The following is a 20,040-nucleotide window of genomic DNA, read 5'->3' as shown; positions in this document are numbered from 1 at the left end:
ATCCCCCATATACTTCCTTTATTCCCCATCCCCACACTCTTCCCTTATTCCACAACCCATACACTTCCCTTATTCCCCATCCCACATACATTTTACTTATATCCTATCCCCATACACTTCCCTTATTCCCCATCCCACATACATTTTACTTATTCCCTATCCCCATACACTTTCCTTATTCACTATCCCCAATAAATTTTCATTGTTTCCCATCCCCATACACTTCCCTTATTCCCCACCCTCCATGCACTTTCCCTATTACCCATCTCCCATACACTTCCCTTATTCCCATTTCCCATACACTTCCCTTGTTCCCCATCCGTCATACACTTTCCTGAAATCCCCATCCCCATACACTTCCTTTAATCGTTAAAGAGATTTCAAGACAACCAATATACCCACAGTGTCTACAATAAAATTGTATATTACTTCACAACACAAACGAATAATTTATTTTTTAAAACGATTAACATTCTAATAATGCTTTAATATTAAGTTAGAAAATTCGGACATCGTTAACAACAACGTTACCATGGACATAAATACATATATATATATTGGGTTCGTACTCTGCTTGACACAGTCCTTGTTCATTTGTTTTCACAAAGCTAATTCTCCTGCAAGATATTATATATGAAATCACACAAGCATATACCATCTCCTTTGATATTTCTATTTCAGTTGATCATATTCCTAAGCATTTGGTCTAATCGATTCTTGTCAGGAATGAAATTAATTTCCTTAGATTTTATTCATTTCAGCACAAACGTTCTATATTCCTTAAATTTCTTATTAGAAGTTTTGGGTTCTAAGTGATCAACTTTTTAACTTATTACGACAGCAAGTTGTCGCCTTAATGAAAAATACAAGCTGTTGTTTGTGTTGCCGTACTACATTCGGATTGTATATCCATTCCGGGTTTGGCTTCTACTGCTTTATCCACCATACTCGTATCAGGTTCCTGTGCGAGTGGTGACCTGAATAAACAACTACACAGTTCGTTCAACTTGGGAGAGCGCCTCATTATAGCTTTCCGAAAACCCTCATTTACAAAAGCATAAACGACAGGATTAACACACGAGTTGGCGTATGATAATGTGTGTGCAAAAAGTTTTATGTAATGCATTGTATTCGTCTTCGGAAAATTAGGGTCGTATTTTAACCAAACAGCTATTAAATGAATTGGAAACCAACATACTCCAAATAAGATCACAACAATGGCAACCATTCGTGTTACCCGCCTTTTCCGACGAATCTGTCTTTCCGTTTTTCCACTATGTTCTGAGAGTGCACTGTTTTCCCTCTGAAAAAAAGTTTGATTGATGAGGTTACATGGATGATTATTAAATTTCTATTTATTAAAGCCTAACCTGTAATCTAGTATAATACCAAAAACAATCTATTTAAAGCCGAAATAAAAATAACCAGCCAGGAATACAGACGCACACAACAAAGAACATAAAATAACCAACATAATACGTACAGAGCAACAAAAGTAAATGAGCAACTCGGACTCCACTAAAAACTGCGAAATTGGACGAGGTGCAACAGTAGGCTAAGCATTCTCTGCTTTTTCAGAAACACCAGCTGAATTGTTTAGAAAAAATCAAGCCCGGTGAAGACGAAAAAGGAGGGAAACCTATATGGTAGGTTAAACAAATCAGTTCTCGTGGTGCAGATGAATGCACCGTACCGATCCAAGAGTTCATGATTACGAATGTAAACTTCTGGAGTGATGACTTCAATCTGGTAACCCTGTTCCAGAAGTCTAGTGCATTAGTTATAGCCAGCTATGGTATATCGTATTAGTGATATGAAAACTCCATACGCAGATGATGAAGGGATGTTGTCATACATGAAAGGAAAGTTGACAATACAGACTGAAAGGATATCGAGTTAGATCATGTTAGAATAGAAGAAAAAATCAGTATTTAACGAAAATAAAATATATGTTGCATTGGCGTTGCAAATGAAGACATTGAAAGCACTATCAAACCAAACATGTTTACAATAGTTTTTTTGGGGTTAGTAGGGCATCAGCAGGAATTAGGAGATTACTGTATTGAATTTGATGACTTTTAGAGGACGCTAACGCTACTGGTGCATCTGGTCCATGCTCCATGTTTTTAGTCCGAGTTGCTCAATTGCTTTTGTTACTTTGTATGTATTATTTTAGTTACTTTACGTTTTTTTGTTGTGTATATCTGGTTTCCATGTCTTGTCTTTGTCCCTTGATTACATTTTTTTGACTACCATAATAACCATGGTTCCCTTGATTACTCTTTTAGCCATCAATTCTAAAACAAACGGTGGCAAATTGAGTAACTGGCGATTCGTTATTGTCAAACCTAGATTGATGACGACACATATTTAAATGGAAACAGTTATCTCTTTTCGAATGCAACTGTCAATAATTCATGCTAAACATTAAACATCTATAACAAAGAACTTTGTTTAAGCGTATGAAAATTTTATACAATCAATTGTGGAATTGACGTCGTGAATTTTTTGTTGATATCTTATAAATAGTACGTTACAACGAATGTTGAATATATTGCACTTTCAAATATATGTGGCCTGGCTCCTATCAATTGTACATATTTACGTAAATATGTCAAGGAAGTTTAACTGGTAAAAAAAATATTTAACGGGTACAAGTTCATGTATATAAGTACACCAATAATTTATTGTAAGATTCTTGTATTTATGTCACAGACAGAATCGAAACATAGCTCAGTTACAAAAACATGATAAAGATGTCATATAGAACTCTAATTAAAAACGAAAGAATATATAGTGAGAACCATGACAAATGTCCACGTATATTGGAAGAAACGAACTCATATTTCTTCTTTTCAAGGGATTAACTAACTAGTATTAGACTCACTAAGGATGGTCGCCATAAGTGCAAGAAGTATATTTCTACACAACATTATAATTGGAATGCCTAGCAAAAATATATCTGCCTGTCTTTAAACGAGCAATTATGCATGGCTGTTGGTTTCTCTATCAATGAAATTTCCAACGACTGTATAAATACTAGTGCAAACAGATATGCAATTCCTCAAATTGATATGGACTCGTGCAATATATTGTTCCGATAACGATTCGCGACTTTGCTTGATATTAGGTTCCACAAAGTTTGTATAGACCCTTTTGTGGTAAGTTACTGAGCATGCTCGATATACATTTCCGTCAGGTAGGGCTTATGTAGAACAAAAGAATTTTCCACGCGGAAGTGTTTATTGAGCATGCTCTACGCATGATCACCGACTATCCCACCGTTAGCACAGAAGGGTCTATTGAGATTAATAATTGAGTACTTATTAAAAGATTTTCCCAACAGATAGAATTGAGTATTTTTTAGGCTAATTTTCCATTGACGTGAACATAGCATAATACAATTATTATTTTTTGACGATAGCTTTTTTTCATAACTTTCATAAATAAAGCTGCACCGGTAACAAAATTGTGATTATTCTTTTCAGAGTAACCATACTTTTGAAAAAGTTGGGTTTCATAACAGCAGTATCTGTATCTAATATAAAACAAAGAGAATATAGTATCCAATGAAAACAGTAAACAACGCGTGCTTTTGCAATACTGAATAAAGAAATAAGTCAGGTTATCAACTATTTTCTGATATTGTATTTGAGATAAATTATATATTGGACATCGTTAGTCTGATAATATACTCTCTTTAATACGAATTATAACGAATAAATCGTGTGTGTCACAATAAGAAAATCAATAATAATCATGTAACGTTAGTACCGGTGGTCTTTGGAATATAAAGACATATTTTCTTAGGTAATGCAGTGTTTTATCAAAGTTCTTTGACAAAATTTGACTGAGAAACGGTAATGATGTCATTTTGGATGGTTACAAATGCATTTGAATTTGTAACAATTATCAAGTACTTGGGGTGGATATGTATCATTGTTTTCCTTTCCTCTTTCGTCTACTCCAGACTTGACTTTTTTGTATGCAACTCGGCGGGTATTTTTACCCTACATGTACCGGTGCACCTGGACCATGCTTCCAGTTTGTGGTGGGGTCCGGGATGCTTATTAACTTTTGTTACTTTGTATACATTAGTTTGATTATTTTATGTTCTTTTTCTTGTGTATCTGTTTTCCATATCGGCTCTTTATCCCTGAATTACATTCTTTTGCTTTCTTTTAGAATCTCGGTTCCATGGTACTCTTACATTTTTTAATTAATCTTTTTTTACGCAAATGATAACGTTATTGTTATTGTTGTCAGTTTGTTTAAAACTCTTACATTTTGCTTTAATTTTGATCGTAACATTAGTATTCAATTCCTTTATCTAAATGAAACAAATATCAATAAAAGTTTATATCTTTGAATTTACATGTCACTATATTCCTTTATTCAACATTAAACACCTTTTGCCCGTTTTTTGGATGGAGAAGCACGTAATTACTGGGGACGGTGGCAAAAAAAAAAAAAAAACAAAAAAAAAAAAAAAAAAAAAAACTGTCTTAAATTTAAGGGGTGTCAGATGAACAAGAATAATACAGTTTGAGTTGCTTTTTTAAATTTTCGGTTGAAGTCTTTGGGAGATGTTTTAAAGTCGTTAACAAGCATGTCAAACATTGAATTATTAAAGTCAAAATATTAATCAATGCTTTTCCATCTACCTTTAAATAAATCACTAACTTGCCAATTTTCAGTGCATTTCAATAACGTATACTGTGAAAATACTTTAATTCCAAAATTAAATTGGAAACCAATTTACGTGATTTAGGGAAGAAACGCTTTGTTGTGGATTCTTGAATTCGTGGTTTTGGTGTTTTCAGTATACACATCAATGGGATTCTCCTTTTCGTTGGGAACCAAGTTTTGTGGTTTGGCCTACCCAGGAAAACCAAGAAAATTGGTACCCACCAACAATGGTAATTTCACAATAACTCAATCTGCTACAACACAAACTGACTTAGGTCGAGTTTAATAAACATTTATTAAACTCAGATTTTCCTTCAATCGATTCCAAAAAATTCAAGCTTACTTATATGGAGAAATTTGAGTTTGATAGATTGGAGAATATGTGAAGATGGCAGTTTAAGATGTCGTTGTGAGTCCGGCTTTTTGCCTTTATTCCTTGGGTCTAGTTGAACAAATACTGAGATTACCATATCCTTTTGACTGTTTAAGCTTCAATTCTCGCGGATTATGTTAATTGGAGATAATTGTGGGTATCAAATGTCGAAGTTAAAAATGAGTAAAATTATTGTGAAAAAGTCAATTTCGTACGTACTGTTTTTCGCGTTTTTCTGTTCACAATGAAAATAGCGAAAATCAATAAAGTATTTTTAATTTACCTCTAATCTCGTATGTTTTTTGTTAGCACCATTCCACAAGTGGAACAGGATAAATGTATAACATATAACTATCGCTGTAAGTGGCAGTATAAACGTTGTCATGACAACGACAAGGGTAATGGCTTTATCCCATTCTGTTGAAGGCCATTCTTGGTAACAATCCTGTTCATCATAAATACCTTTTTTTACGATTCTAGAGTATATTAGATATGGAGAGCAGATTAAAAGTGAAACTGAAAAAGAAATGACAAAACAATTGTTCGGTGACTTTGCATAGTTCAAAAGATGTGTTTATTGTGTAATAATCGCCTGGTAGAGTTGATCTTTAGACGTGGAATGGGCTATTTGGGATATCAAAACGGAAATATGTTGAAATTGGATCTCAACTGTAATATACAATCCATCACAATTTTTGCTAAATAGTTTTTTTTTTTATCGAAATAGTTTTCAATTAAATAAAAATACCGATTTAAATAATTAATATTGACTAGTTTCTGAAATTTTTTCTAAGATCATTTCAAGAATGATAATTTACTGATTTGTGGCACTTTGTTATATCTTGATATTGGGTAAATAGAAAAATACTAATCATATAAGTAATGCTAAATTCGGTATGTTGTAAACGTTTTTCAAGGAGAGGATTCTCATAACAAGAATCATTAAAATCAAATACGTAATTAGATCATGATTGAGATAATAATTGTCAAGAAGTACTCAGAACAAATATTAAGAAAATGTATTGATATGTTCTTCAGTTAAAAAAGAAAGACGAGTTTACTTTCGTTCTGTTTATGAAACATTTAACATCATTTTTCTCATTTTTTCGAACATATTTAAACTCTCCAAATGATGCTGATGCAGATCATTTATACGTTATTTATACGTTAGGTTTATTTTTCACTCAGTTTCTGAACTATTAAAACATTAAAAATCTAAGTGGAAGTTTGAATTAATGGAAAAAATCACATAAAGTAGCAAGAGATGTATTTGACTTACCTGCCCAGACTGCCAAACTAATTATTGACGCAATTTTAGTTGACCTCCAATTCATGGAGTCTATGGGATTGACGATGGCATGGTAACGGTCGACTGTCATGGCCGTTAGTGTTAAGCACGTTGCATGTAGGGTTACCTAAAATGGAGAGTATCTGAAGGTTTATAGCTTGAACTTTTTATGTGTATGTGATCACCTATAGATAATTTTTTTTTTGGAAGACAAAATTGTGAACATATCGGTACTGATTGACGATTCAGAGAAGAACAACTCACTTAGTGATTAGAATTATGGAAAACCTAAAAAAAACCTTTACATTCGTTCTAGGTATACTGATGAAAGCCCGATCATTTATGTTGGAATTTAAGAGAAAACGAATTTACAAAAAGCGTCGTTATCCTTTCGATGCAATTTAAACGTAGAAAGCCGCATAAGTGTTCACAACATATGTGTATTAAAAGATACTTGATAATGTTACTTGGTACTTTTAGAAATAGATACTGGATCCACTAACTTTACAGGACAATCGTTTTGGAAATTATATTGAAAAAAAAAAAAACTATTTTCAACCATGTGAAATTTAGCATTCAAAATACGTCTTCCCTTGAAAAGTTATCCTATTTAATTTGACGAAAGTTTGGGAATATATTTTGAATTTATAATTTATTACTACTATTCAATGAATATCAATCTATTTAGCTCTGTTCGAGTAAAAATCGTTACATATATTTTCGATCTGCCCCTTGAAAACTGATTTATTCAACGTGTCATATTTTTTCGTTCTCTTTCGTCTACCCCGGACTTGACATTTTATGATGTTTCTAGAAAAGCAGAGGACTCGTACCCTATGGGTGCACCTGGTCCATGCTCCAAGTTTTTAGTGGAGTACGAATTGCTCATTTGCTTTTTTTACTTCGTATGTATGATTTTAGTTATTTTATGTTCTTTGTTGCTTGTGTCTGTTTTCCATGTCTGGTGTTTGTCCCTGGATTACATTCTTTTGATTACTGCTACAACCTTGGTTCCCTTGATTATTTTTGTTCTTGAAATTCTGTCCATCAATCTAAATAGGTTATAGTAGTTTGAAGGAATGAAGTTTTGTTTCAAAGGAATAAAATCAATTGGTGTTATCTGTAGATAATTTAATTTCTAATGTCAATTATCTCATAGACCAAGTTTTGTAATGTGACTTTGACGTAATCAGTTTTTTTTTTTAAAAATGAAGTACTGGTTGGAATTGTGGTACTTAAAATTAAATTACGTGGAATATTTCTATTTGAAATAACCTCAATACCGTGATGCACATTTGAAACTAACCTGCTACGTAGCTTATTTTGTATGCATGCACCACGTGGTTGAGATCATTTCTACATAGACCGAAAATTGTAATAGTTATTCAATCCATTAATAAAAAAAAACATAGAAATAAAAAAAATCAAATATTAAGACATGCTTTGCTATATACGTCTATGCTATATAATTACTGTAGTAATAAATCAGGTGTCAACTTTTGACTTTAGAAATAAGTATCACTAACTATGTGTATACACCTATTACGACGGGTTTACGTGTATGAAAAAGCATGTTGTTGCTTGAAGAACGATTCATTGCACACACTGCTTTTTCCAAGATATTATTGTCAATAAATTTGTTCAGCAATAAAAAACCAAAAGTTGGACCTAAATATATTTCGGATTTGCTTAGTTGATTGTGTTGTACTCTGTCTGTGGTGTTAGCTGAAACAAACTGCAATTTATACAATGCAAACTGCAATGCCTACGTCAGATATTTAATGTATTGTTAGCCTTACACATGCATTCAATGTTAACGACGTTACTTTTAATGTTACATTTCCGTTTTCTTTGTAAATCGACAACTAATCAAATTCATCGAATGTCCTTATCATGTTAAAAAAAAGTGTCTGACCTATTGTATTATTTCATGTTTGCAGTTCATTGTCGAGTGATTGTTACGCATCAATGACTTACCACTACAACAAATGTGCAGCCCTTTTCACAAAAAAATCGTAAGAGTAAAATTTGTGACGTTACAATTCTTAACTCTATTATGACATAATAACTTACGACTAATTTTACACTTACGATTTTTTGTGAAAAGGACCGCAATTTTTTCTGTAAAAAAGACCACTGATTTGTTGTAGTAGTCATTTTTGCCTAAAATATATTCAGTACATCTAGAAAAACAACCAGTATCTATTTAAGTTTATCCTAAAGCATCTGTGACGTAGATATTTTTAATGCTTATATAGGTAAAGAGTGCGGGATAATTTTTCCGCCTTTTTTCCGTAGTGCATTTCAACTTAATTTGACCTATCAATATCTTAAAGAGGCAAATTTTACAAATACTTTGATGGATATTTCTGGTGGTTATCAGGTATAATTAATTGGTAAATGCAATAAAATCTCTGCGTGTTTTCCTTCATGTGCCACACCTTATATTCATTTGCCCGATTCTTAGACGGGGAAGTACTTAAGAGCTATTATTTGTCAATTTACTACTTCTTGCTTTGTTTTGTTTTGCAGTCCTACTGTCACACTTCATTGTACCTAAAATTCTGCTGATTTCATTGCGTGTTTAACTATATTCATCAACTTACTGCACTTTTCAATAAAATATTCATCAGTTAAAGAACTGTGGCGGCGATGTAATAACAATTTATCCTTGGGTGTAATTTGTTACATAATAGTATTACTCTTTCGATGCAATATATGTCAGAAGTTGTGACAGGATTGTATCAGGTGCCAAATTTAATTATGCATTTCATATACTCTTTACATTGGTTTCATTTGTTGAAATATGATACATTTCTTTTTTATTCATTCATGAATAAAAGAAAATGTGCAGTTGGTGTTGGAATTTTTAATAATTAAAGGAGAAAAAACAGGAAATCTATGATCAAATTGATGACGCAACATCTTACAGGACGTAACATCCGGTAGTATGTTGATAAAACATCATAAATACTCATTTCGGAGTCATAATAGTAAGAATTTTATGCTACAGTCATATCAGGAAGGGGTATGTTTTATATGGTTTTCGTTATTTTTTTTATATATTTATTTACATCATTTGTTTAATTTGAATTTAAACAAATCAAAATATAAAGCCTAATTAAAACATTGTGTAATCAGAGCTACGATAATGGTACCTTATTCCATGCTTTGAGACATGCAGCATTTTCAGTTTTGATGTGGGATTTTATATACGTAAAAGTTCATTTTATATCAGAGTTGCAATATGGTGCGAGTGAAATATAATCAAATGCATCAAACGCTGGCTTGACAGAATTTAAAAAAAATGTCAGTGATTATAACTGATTATTTTAACATTATCAAGTTATTTATTTGGTTATATTTCCATTCTAATCAGTAAATGTAAATGTCTTTTTGTTAATTTTGATTGGTTGTTTGACTTCTTCAGTGTCTGTGATCACTTTTTATTTTTTTTTTTTACAATAGAGCACATTCCAAATATATATTATTGCTATCGAAAACAAAAATGGCGCCCATCGCTTTATCAAAAAATAAAACCAATTATAGGCGCGAAACCGCTTCTTGTGTTACTTAATTGTATTGCTTTATGACACAGCATATCTAAAATACACTTTTAAAAGAAATTCTGACAACATATTGTCTCGATCTTCTTAAAATGATAAAATAGACAACCTTGTCATCCTACAGCATACATTTGATTGGATAAGGGACTCTAATAAAGTCGATAAAATCCCACATTTTCAGACTTTTGACCTTTGAATTATAAGAATAAGTCGCCTGTCTTTCAGATTTTATTCATGTGTAAAAACGGACCATTCACTCATAAACCTGGAACAAATTGTGAATAATATTGCTTTTACAAATTAATATAGTCAGGAAATGATTAATTTCATAATAATTTACAATGTGTTTTTAGAATAACTACAATAATTGTACAATATGTTTATACTTACGTATATCATGTAGTACGAAAATTTACAAATAACAGTTCCTAGCACCCAGGATGGAACCAAATTATGTATTAACGTAACAGGTACAACAAAAATAACAAACATTAAATCCGCAAATGCTAAATTTATGATGTATACATTCGTCACCGAACGTTCACCATGACGTAACATGACGTAGATGACCAAACCGTTACCGATAGCTCCAGAAATTATTATTATTATCCAAACAAAACTTAAAATCACAACCACTTCCGTTGGTAATGGCGTTTCTCGTAAAGTCTCGTTCACACTTGGAACAAACAAGGAAGTCACATTATCGTACATTGTAGTCATCATGCTTTTCTATTAAAATAAAACCTGTAATATAAAATAAATTGCTTAGGGATAATACAAATTTAGGCGTTGCCTATGAGGAATAGAATTATTTGTTTCTATGGTGATGTTGCATCACTATGTTGGCATGGAGAATGTCATAGAAACGGGAATATACGAGACTGAAAACAAACTCCTTCTCGTAACCTTTTATTAATGGTCCGACAGATTCATTAATGTTTTCATACCTCCAACATAATATAATACCATTGCATGTGTTCAACTCTTTCAACAAGTGAAATAATATTATATATGCAAAAATAGCTAAAAAATCCTACTTCGTTTTCTCATTTAACACCAAACAATGCGTAGTAATTGATTTGTTTTTTTCAAAATTCGTAAAAACTGATAACATGTATTTATAATGTCAGTTACGTTTGCATTGATAAGAAGCTACGATCAAGACTTGATATATTTGATAAATGTCTGAAAAAAAATTACGCAGCTATCTTCAATTTTACAGTAAATGACAGAAAACAATCCAACTGATACAGCCTTATTTTGAATCAATTAGACCGCTTCTCGAAGCTTCCGTTTGTTGTTGAAATTCAAAATGTCATTGAATTATGGATGGTCACAAACACAATAAGAGATTCATATTGTACTTTAATATTGACAGAGAAGTTTTATTTATAATCGATATTCAAACGATTTCAATGTGTAATTCTATATGCAAAAAAAAGTTTATAATAAACAATATCCCCACATAGTTTTTTTTATTTTGTTTTTCAAACAGTTTCGAAAAATGTATTATGGGTAGTAATTTAATCGGACTTTAGAAATCTTCATTCTACAACCCTTAACGCCCCATACCGAATTCAACATTTTTCTAGTCACTTCTCCCTACTACATGTATTGCTTGAAACATTTATCATACACTGTATGTCTCATTTCAGTATGATATTTGATCATTTTTGTGTTAATGTAGGTCGCTTTATATAACACATAATACTTCCCAAACGATCGTAAATGTTTGTCAAAAGATAAACATTGTAGATTTTTACAATCTCAACGCATGATTAACTTTTCAAAAAGTAATAATCACTATTGTAAGGTCAACATTAATGGAATATACATAAAAAAAGACATAAACAGCTTTATAACGACAAGATAAAGAATACAAAATACAGCAGGAAGCAAGGGAAATATTAACATTACCGTAAAACTCTCAAATGGTTTGCCATTCCGAATTATATGAAATAAATATCTACTTATTTCTCATATCAATTATTTATTTTGCATTTTGTTCTTTTAGAATGTTTTTTTTATTATGGAATACATCATGATATAAAACTATACACTTAAATAAACAAATTATAAACACCTTTACAAAAGCTTCTGTCACGAAACGTAATATTCTCTGAGCGTGCGTATTAGAAAAAAAAATATAAAATAAAATAAATAAATAAATACATAAATAAGAAATTAAATAAAAAAGAATAAATAAAAATAAACAAACAAAAAACAGGAAAACAGAATCCACGAAAAAAAAATTCAGAAGAACACAAAACCCCGAGGCAAACGAACAGACAAAAAATCAAAACTTATTAAAAAAAAATAAAACACTTGTATAAATCGAATATGCTATCATCTCCGGGGGGCGACGACCTACTTCTTTTGAGGTTAAAGCCTGATGGATTGATCTTTAGACCTTTGACAGATAAATTAATAAATATTGTGAATAGGCGATGAAAATACGATGCCTAGAATCGTTGTTATATGTACTTTCTGATCTTGATTGAATCTTGTTATGTGATTAACCTAATGTGTCATTCAAGTTCATTGTCTATTTTATGGCTGATTGTTTTGTTAGAATGATGTAATAACTTTATGGTACAGATATAATCGTGTCATTGGTATTGTACTCTATTGTCGACATTTCAATTCTAGACCACGCCCCTATTTCCTATTGCTAAATCTCTCCATAGAAGCCTCATTGCATTTTACGTATCAAATATTTTAATAATCAAATAAAAAAATCTTATTAATTTCAAATGTTATTTTATTAATATTCAAAATATTTTCTTCAATAAATAAACACAGTCAAAACTTATTACACATTCCTCCAATTCAATCTTCAAAATGCAGGAAGTTTTAATCGACAACATATTTGTCCAATGTGGTGGACGTGTTTTTCAACAAACGGTCGGCATTCCAATGGAAACAAATTGTGCTCCTTTACTTGCTGACCTATTCCTTCACTCTTATGAGGCTGCCTTTATAGCCGATCTGATCAGAAAGAAAGATTTTCGTTTGGCACTGTGAAGTCAGCCTCATATCTTGACCTACACTTAGAAATCGATGGTAAAGGAAAACTATTGACCAAACTATACGACAAACGTGATGATTTTTTATTCAGAATTGTCAACTTGCCTTTCATCTGTGGCAACATCCCTTCGGCACCTGCATATGGAGTGTTCATATCACAACTCATACGTTATGCCAGAGCTTGCCGAAACTACGCAAACTTTTTATATCGCGCTAGGACTCTAATAAATAGGCTTCTGGAACACGATTATGTTGCTACAAGATTGAAGTCATTTCTACAGAAGATTTATGGTCGTCATCATGAACTCGTGGATCGTTATGGTGTATAAATCTGCACCATGAAAACTGATTTATTCAACAGGTCATAGTTTTCCTTTCCTCGTTTGTTTACCCCGGACTTGACTTTTTATGAGCAACTCGGCGGGTGTTTCTAGAAAAGCAGAGGACGCTTACCCTACCGGTGCACCTGGTCCATGCGGCCAGTTTTCAGTGGAGTCCGAGTTGCGCATTTGCTTTTGTTACTTTGTATGTATGATTTTAGTTACTTTATGTTCTTTATTGTGTGTGTCTGTTTTCCATGCCTGGTCTTTGTCCCTGGATTACGTTCTTTTGATTACCGCCATAACATTGGTTCCCTTGATTACCCTCCACACACTTTCCTCTTTCCAAAATTCTATATACCCCTATACGGTAGAATGGGAAGTCATCCCGATACAAATACTAAAAGTTTTATTTCTCGATTTGATCATTCTTGTTTTGGTTTATCATAGGATTGAACAGCTATTTTAGGTCGTTCGTGCATGTATGAACGGATCTCGGAGCTCCCAAACTCAATGATTTATGTAACAAAGTAATGTTTGGGATTGGAGAAATCCGTTCATACATGCATGAAGGACCGAAAATAGCTGTTCAATCCTTATTATTCTATCCAACAGTCAAAGTTACCATCTGAGAGCCTCAGCCTGTAATATTGATACACTGTGTTTATGTTTCCGCTTCAATAAACACACATTCATTTGCACACATATACATGGGAGCACGGACGAATATTTACACATAATCGGCTGCACAACAACAGTGAAGGCGGAATGGACGAAGTGATAGCTGGCATTGAAAAATACGAGATGTTAACAATTGAACAGGAATATGATTGTTAAGGAAATACAGCAAGGAAGACGGAAAATTACAACAAGGTTTTTTTCAAGGGTTCAGTCACACTCAGTAAGTTTCTTTCCCCGAGCTGAAAATTACTCTCTGTAAACAAACCTGACCGGTAGAATCATGTGCATGTAAAAACTATTTTACGGCTATATTATGCCGTTCAGTTTGTTGCCACACTCTTTCGAACTACACGGCCGCCATATTGGTTTCAAGTTGACTGGCAATCTGGCAAAGTTCATGCATGTATGAACCTTCTTGCAACGACGTTCTCGACCAATCAAAAACGGCTATAAGCATGAAGAATCTCGTGATTAGAATTATAATCCTATATCTGTACTCTCATGTTTAAGTTTTATGTCGACTGTTAGCCTCTTATAAAAATCACATCGCTGCCTTTTAATCAATTATATGAAATAATAATATCACCATAAAACCGTATAAATTTTTATGTTTGATCTACCACTTCAATGTTACAGAAGTGTTAATTTAATTTGTTTTTATAAAAATCATGCAAACATGGAAAATAAATTAGAAACATGCATGTCAAAAAATCAACCGATCTGACAATAAGTTTTTTTTATATTTGAAAGACCATTATTTGATTTATACATCACTGGATTTGCTCAGAATTTGTCGAGAGACTATGAGAAAAAATAGGTTTTTGACACAGCCATCTGCTGTAGAAATGTTATTTGTGACTGTATTTTCATGACACTAAAACTCAAATTTTCAAAGTGAAGAGGAAAATCTCGTCTTGTTCACTTGAATCTGATGGTGCAAATAGTTGAATTAAACTTTAAAGATGGTGTTTATTTTTTCATGTTTCACCCAATGCCTGAACCTTATAGAGATTGATGTTAAATGGACACAAGAAAAAACTGAAAAAAAATGAAATGGTTTGTCAGTCTAGCGTATTTTCATGACAAGATACAATTATTACACAGTTAAATGAGACAAGTGCCAATTATATTTAGGTCTTTCATATATGCCAAGATTACCACCATCAGTGCAGCCAGAAAGCAACATTTTATTCACCAACACTACAACTGAAATCTTACTGATGATATCTAAAAGTCTCTATCAATCTAAATAAACACAAACAGACTGCCAAGTCAGACGAATAGGTATGGCATTCATTTGAAAAAAATAGTGCATGCTTTTAAACATAAGGCGAATTTACAATGTTAAAAGAACATATAAAAATGATTTTAGGCTATTCCTATGATGGACGAAGCTCATTTGTTTGCATACTGTGCACCGCCATATATTGCTATGGGTGAAGTCTCATTCGATGAGGAGAATATGAGAGACTTTCTTTTGAGGAAGCTAGATACATTTCTTCACATAATTTCAAAATTATTATTAAATAAGTAAATAAATATCAAATCGTACCCATCGACGTATTAACAGACAAAACAGTACCTCTGCACTTGCGCAACTGTCTACTTTTGATTCGACAAATTTCGTCACTTCCATAACAATGTTTTGTTTTCAGTCATTATTAGCCTTTCATAGTTCTAGACTTTCATTCTATATATATAGGACGTCGCTGTCCATATATAATTCATGTGATTCGAGACATGTGAATATCATGATTAAATCATGTCAAATGAAACTGGACACACATAGTTCAAGTTATAAATATTCATGTTTTTATATAGAAAAATAAACTATTGCAGTGTCAAACATGTTAAAACCATCGATAAATCTTGAATTGAAACACAAAGGTCGAGTGTTAAAAGAGTAATCAAGGAAACCAAGAATCTAGCGGAAATCAAAAGAATGTAATCCAGGGACAAAGACCAGACATGGAAAACCTGACCATCACATCAAAGAACACAAAGTTACAAAAGTAAATGAGCAACTCGGACTCCACTAAAACTTGGAGCATGGACCAGGTGCACCGGAAGAGTAAGCGTCCTCTGCATTTCTAGAAATATCCGAGTTGCTTATAAAGGGTCAGGTCCAGGGGTTAACGATGGAGGAAAGGAAAGAAACAATGACACGTTAAACAAATCAGTTTTCATGTTGCAGATTGACGACCAGATGGAAAAACGCAAATCGTAAAAAAATGATCTGTTCTTGATTTACGTTTTAAGTACGGTTAACGTGTACATTTTTGCGGTGTACTTATTTTCAATACTTTCCCAGTGGAGAAAAATCGCTAGAAATATACCCGCGAAATGTATTTTAACACAAAAGATCACGTATCATTTTTGTTGAAGCCGCGGGAATTTATACCTTCGAATATATTCACTTGACAGAATTTGAGAAAATGCCAAAGAACGATAACTAATACGTTTACAGTTTTTTATTTCAGTTCTTCCCGATTTTAAGACAAAGTAATCATGTTTAATGATGAGTGCACAATTGGAAAAAAATAGAACTTAACAATTTATAGACAAATTACGCAAAGTGAACTTCGATAGTAAGAACAAGAAAAAAGGATCCTCCACACAATATACACATTGTCGTTAATAAGGTAAAATATTGCCTTACATTAACGGTATGCAGCCTCATCTATAATATTGCTAAAATAATTTCTAATCAAAGATGTCGTGAATTCTTAACGCGAACTTTCTATATCAATTTAGTCATTCAAACGTCCTGTGTTGTTAACCAATACCAGCGCATCAATGTGATTAAATTACCCACAACCTACCATTTCAGGAAGCAAGTTTCCGCCATTTGAATACTCTCTAAATCATGCTTAATGGGCTTATCCTTTAACGAAATCTAGTATGACTTATTAGATTGCTATGTTATAACATTATGTAAGTCAAGTCTGACAACATACTGAGTGGAATACAATAGCGTTACAGTTTGAATAATAGTTCTTAACGAATCCCAAAATCCCGAATCAAACTGAATTTTTCAATTAAAAATAGATGGTCTCGCAATTATCATTGAAATAGTATAAAAAATGAGCTAAATTATAAATGTGAATATTATTTATTTAAGTAGTAGTCTTTATAAGAATCATCCCAATTATGTTACATGTGCTACATCCCTAGGCTACACTTTTTTGTTTTTGTTATTTAATAACTTTATACGTCTATATGATAAAATGTGTAAGTCGTTATTCCAATCTGTTTCCTCTTAGTAGGTAATCAAGTATGAACTTCCGGTTGTTCCTATAATAATTTAGTGTCATTTATAGAGTTATAACCCTTTTTTGCACTCTACAGTACATGCTATAATATTTTATCTCCCAAGCACGACGGTTATATGATAAGCCACATATTAATTTCTGCAAACTATAACATTTAAAACAAATAATAATAATAATAATAAAAAAAAAAATAAAAATATGTAGGCTTTCCAACCATGAATCAAATTCTATATGATTCTTATCTGGAGTGTTATTTAAAGAATGTTGCCTATGCTGCAATGGTAGCACTCTACATGTTCAAAGATGGAAATGAATCATATACAAATATACAAATAAATAATGCCCACAATCAATTGTTGGGAAAATTATTTTTATTGTAAAAATAGTTTATTGAGAAAATAGATTTTTTTTGGGTGAAATATTCCCAACTACTATCAACCCCCGGCCAGGAAAAAGATTCTGGGTAAACTGGTGGAATAATTGGAACATTTTCTCGATGGTCGAGAACGGATTATGGCGTTACATTAAAGCTATATCCAGTCGAATTTTGTCTTATTGCATCTGCTTTAGAAAATATTCAAAGCCTAGCAATGCAATTAATATATTTACGGTCTTTAAAGTTGGTTGAAGCGACGCATAAGTCTCGTGCATATAGAGGCTACCTAACAATATTTATAGAACACACAAGCTTATAGAAAATATATTTATAGTACAGAAGGAATGCCTCCTTTTTCTTTATAAACAGAGACAAGAGTGCCGAATGGAAAGCCTGGCTCATTTTGTGTAGCGGGGCTCACATCCGGGGAGTTTTATCTTTACTATATGGATGATCACAGAGGAAACTCGAAACAAATAATCAGGCTCAGTGTAATCATATAAATGCGTACCGAAAGTTTTTGTGTCATTATACACCGTCATCTCTCATGTTAAGTAAGTTTAATTTCATATACACTGAATCAATTTTTAATTTGGTACCGATAGTTGAATCTAAATTTTAAGACTATCAAATTTATTCCGTTCCTTATTTCAAATTTAGTCCTATTTAAAGATGGCAAAAGGACCACATTTTGGAATTCATGCGCTAGACATGTGTTTCGGTCCTGTCGCCTCTCCTTTCGTGGCTAGCGAAGATGGAATTAATGTTGCATGCGGTATAAATGATTGATGTAATCAACCGATTTTTAGAAGTAAAACAATTTTGTTGTAAATGTGTACATTCTTTGTTGATTTAAACCGACGTTGAAAATTAATGTAAAAAAATATACTTAATATGAAAGCCGTGTTTTGGGTGCATTGCACATTTAACGACAGCGTAATGATGGGAAAATATTCTCAGAAAAGCAATTTTAAGTGCGAGCAGTGTTAGAAGTTATCAAACATTTTCCAAATTTAAAGACAAATACGAAAGAAATTCATTTTCTTCCAAGATTTAAGTGCGAGGTTTGTATAGATGTTTTTACTCGACTTGCTCAACCTTACATAAGTGCTGAAAACACATGTATTGATCAAGTCCCCCTAAGAAGCAGTGTAAAACTTTAAATTGTGCAGTAAATTCAGATTAGAAGATTTTCTAACTTGAGACTGTTCAATTCGGTAAAAATCTATTTCAGGACCCATAACTCAAACACCCGTGAACAAATTGTACCGAAAATTTCGACATAGGTCCGTCGCACCCTACCAGATTTTAGTTAAACCCAACAGTGTTTGAGTATTTGCCCAATTGTACAATTCGAACTCAGTCTATTATCTATTTTTAGTAATGGTGGCCGTGTTTTATCAGATACCCCCACATATAGATTGCTAATAATACTCAAAGACTTTTAAAGCAATATTTGGTTAAAGTCTGTCCAGTAGTTTCAGAAGAGATGACGTCTGAAAAAGGATGGCGACAACGGAGGACACCGACGACAGATAACTGACACACAGTGGGGCCAATAGCTCATATGGCTCTTCTTGCCAGGTAAACTTACAAATCGCTCGAATATCTCAAGGAGTTAAGAAAAAAGTCGCGAAAACTTGTTGCCAGGGAATAACGGACGGTTTGAATCGGAATTGGTGAAGAGGTGGCAAGAACTTGTCACGTGACCAATATATTATTGAGTTTACTCGATCATTAAAACAAACAAAATCCGTCGATACGCTGTAACGCGGAGAATTATAATACGTTGACGCGTAATAATAAGGATTTAAATTGTCTTTTAGTTTAGTAATGTATGAGGAATACACGTCCCAGTACGTATTCACCTTTCCTCTGCATTTACTGAGAAGTTGATCAACAATGATCAGAAATATCGAAGGACGATTCGAAACAAATTTACTAATGAATTGAATAGAACAATTACTTTCTTAACTAAGAAATATTTCGTACATATATATTAACGTCCAAACTTGTAAATAAATCAATAAATAATGAAAAAAAACCTTATCGCAATAAAGCCTAAATATAAGAAAGTGCTACACTATAAGCTGAATACTATGTTTTTTATGTGGTTTTTTTTTTTCAATTGATTCTTAGATTTTGTCAGAATGGTCTACCTACGGTGCTGTATATATTAGATTTAAATAGACTAATTGACTAAACGTATCGGTCTGTCACTATCCTTTTACATACATAGCAATGTGTGTACCCTACTAAGTTTTTTATATTTTATATTTACTGGTTCTGAGTATGAGAAAAAGTTAATAATGACTTATTACAATTATACTCCTGATGCAATGGTTGTACTTTTATAGTGTTGGATAATACAATAAAGATTAAACCTTTCGAAGACATCCATGACTTACACTGTAAATCTAATTATTCTCTTGTACATAAAGTCCCGAG

General features: G+C 32.5%; 1 protein-coding gene across 2 annotated transcripts in view; it reads right to left on the bottom strand.

The window, feature by feature from the left end:
* Nucleotides 1–437: 437 nt before the first annotated feature.
* The window catches only part of LOC148597303 (galanin receptor type 1-like), a 57,014-nt gene continuing 37,411 nt past the window's right edge, over nucleotides 438–20,040 (bottom strand). For both annotated transcript variants that reach the window (XM_088564091.1, XM_088564090.1), the window contains exons 2-5: nucleotides 10,307–10,660; nucleotides 6,342–6,477; nucleotides 5,346–5,578; nucleotides 438–1,303 (exon numbers count right to left, since the gene is read on the bottom strand). In XM_088564091.1, the coding sequence (XP_088420217.1) occupies nucleotides 854–1,303; nucleotides 5,346–5,578; nucleotides 6,342–6,477; nucleotides 10,307–10,639 (1,152 nt within the window). In that variant the 5' untranslated portion in view covers nucleotides 10,640–10,660 and the 3' untranslated portion in view covers nucleotides 438–853. The remainder of the gene's footprint in view (nucleotides 1,304–5,345; nucleotides 5,579–6,341; nucleotides 6,478–10,306; nucleotides 10,661–20,040) is intronic.

The sequence above is a fragment of the Perna viridis genome, chromosome 15 (assembly GCF_037379345.1).
Source record: "Perna viridis isolate PV_CMFRI_1.1 ecotype Kerala chromosome 15, ASM3737934v1, whole genome shotgun sequence".
In the NCBI taxonomy this organism is placed as follows: Eukaryota; Metazoa; Mollusca; class Bivalvia; order Mytilida; family Mytilidae; genus Perna; species Perna viridis.
Note: the sequence above shows the minus strand (reverse complement) of the source record. Positions and strands in the feature narration are given on the sequence as shown.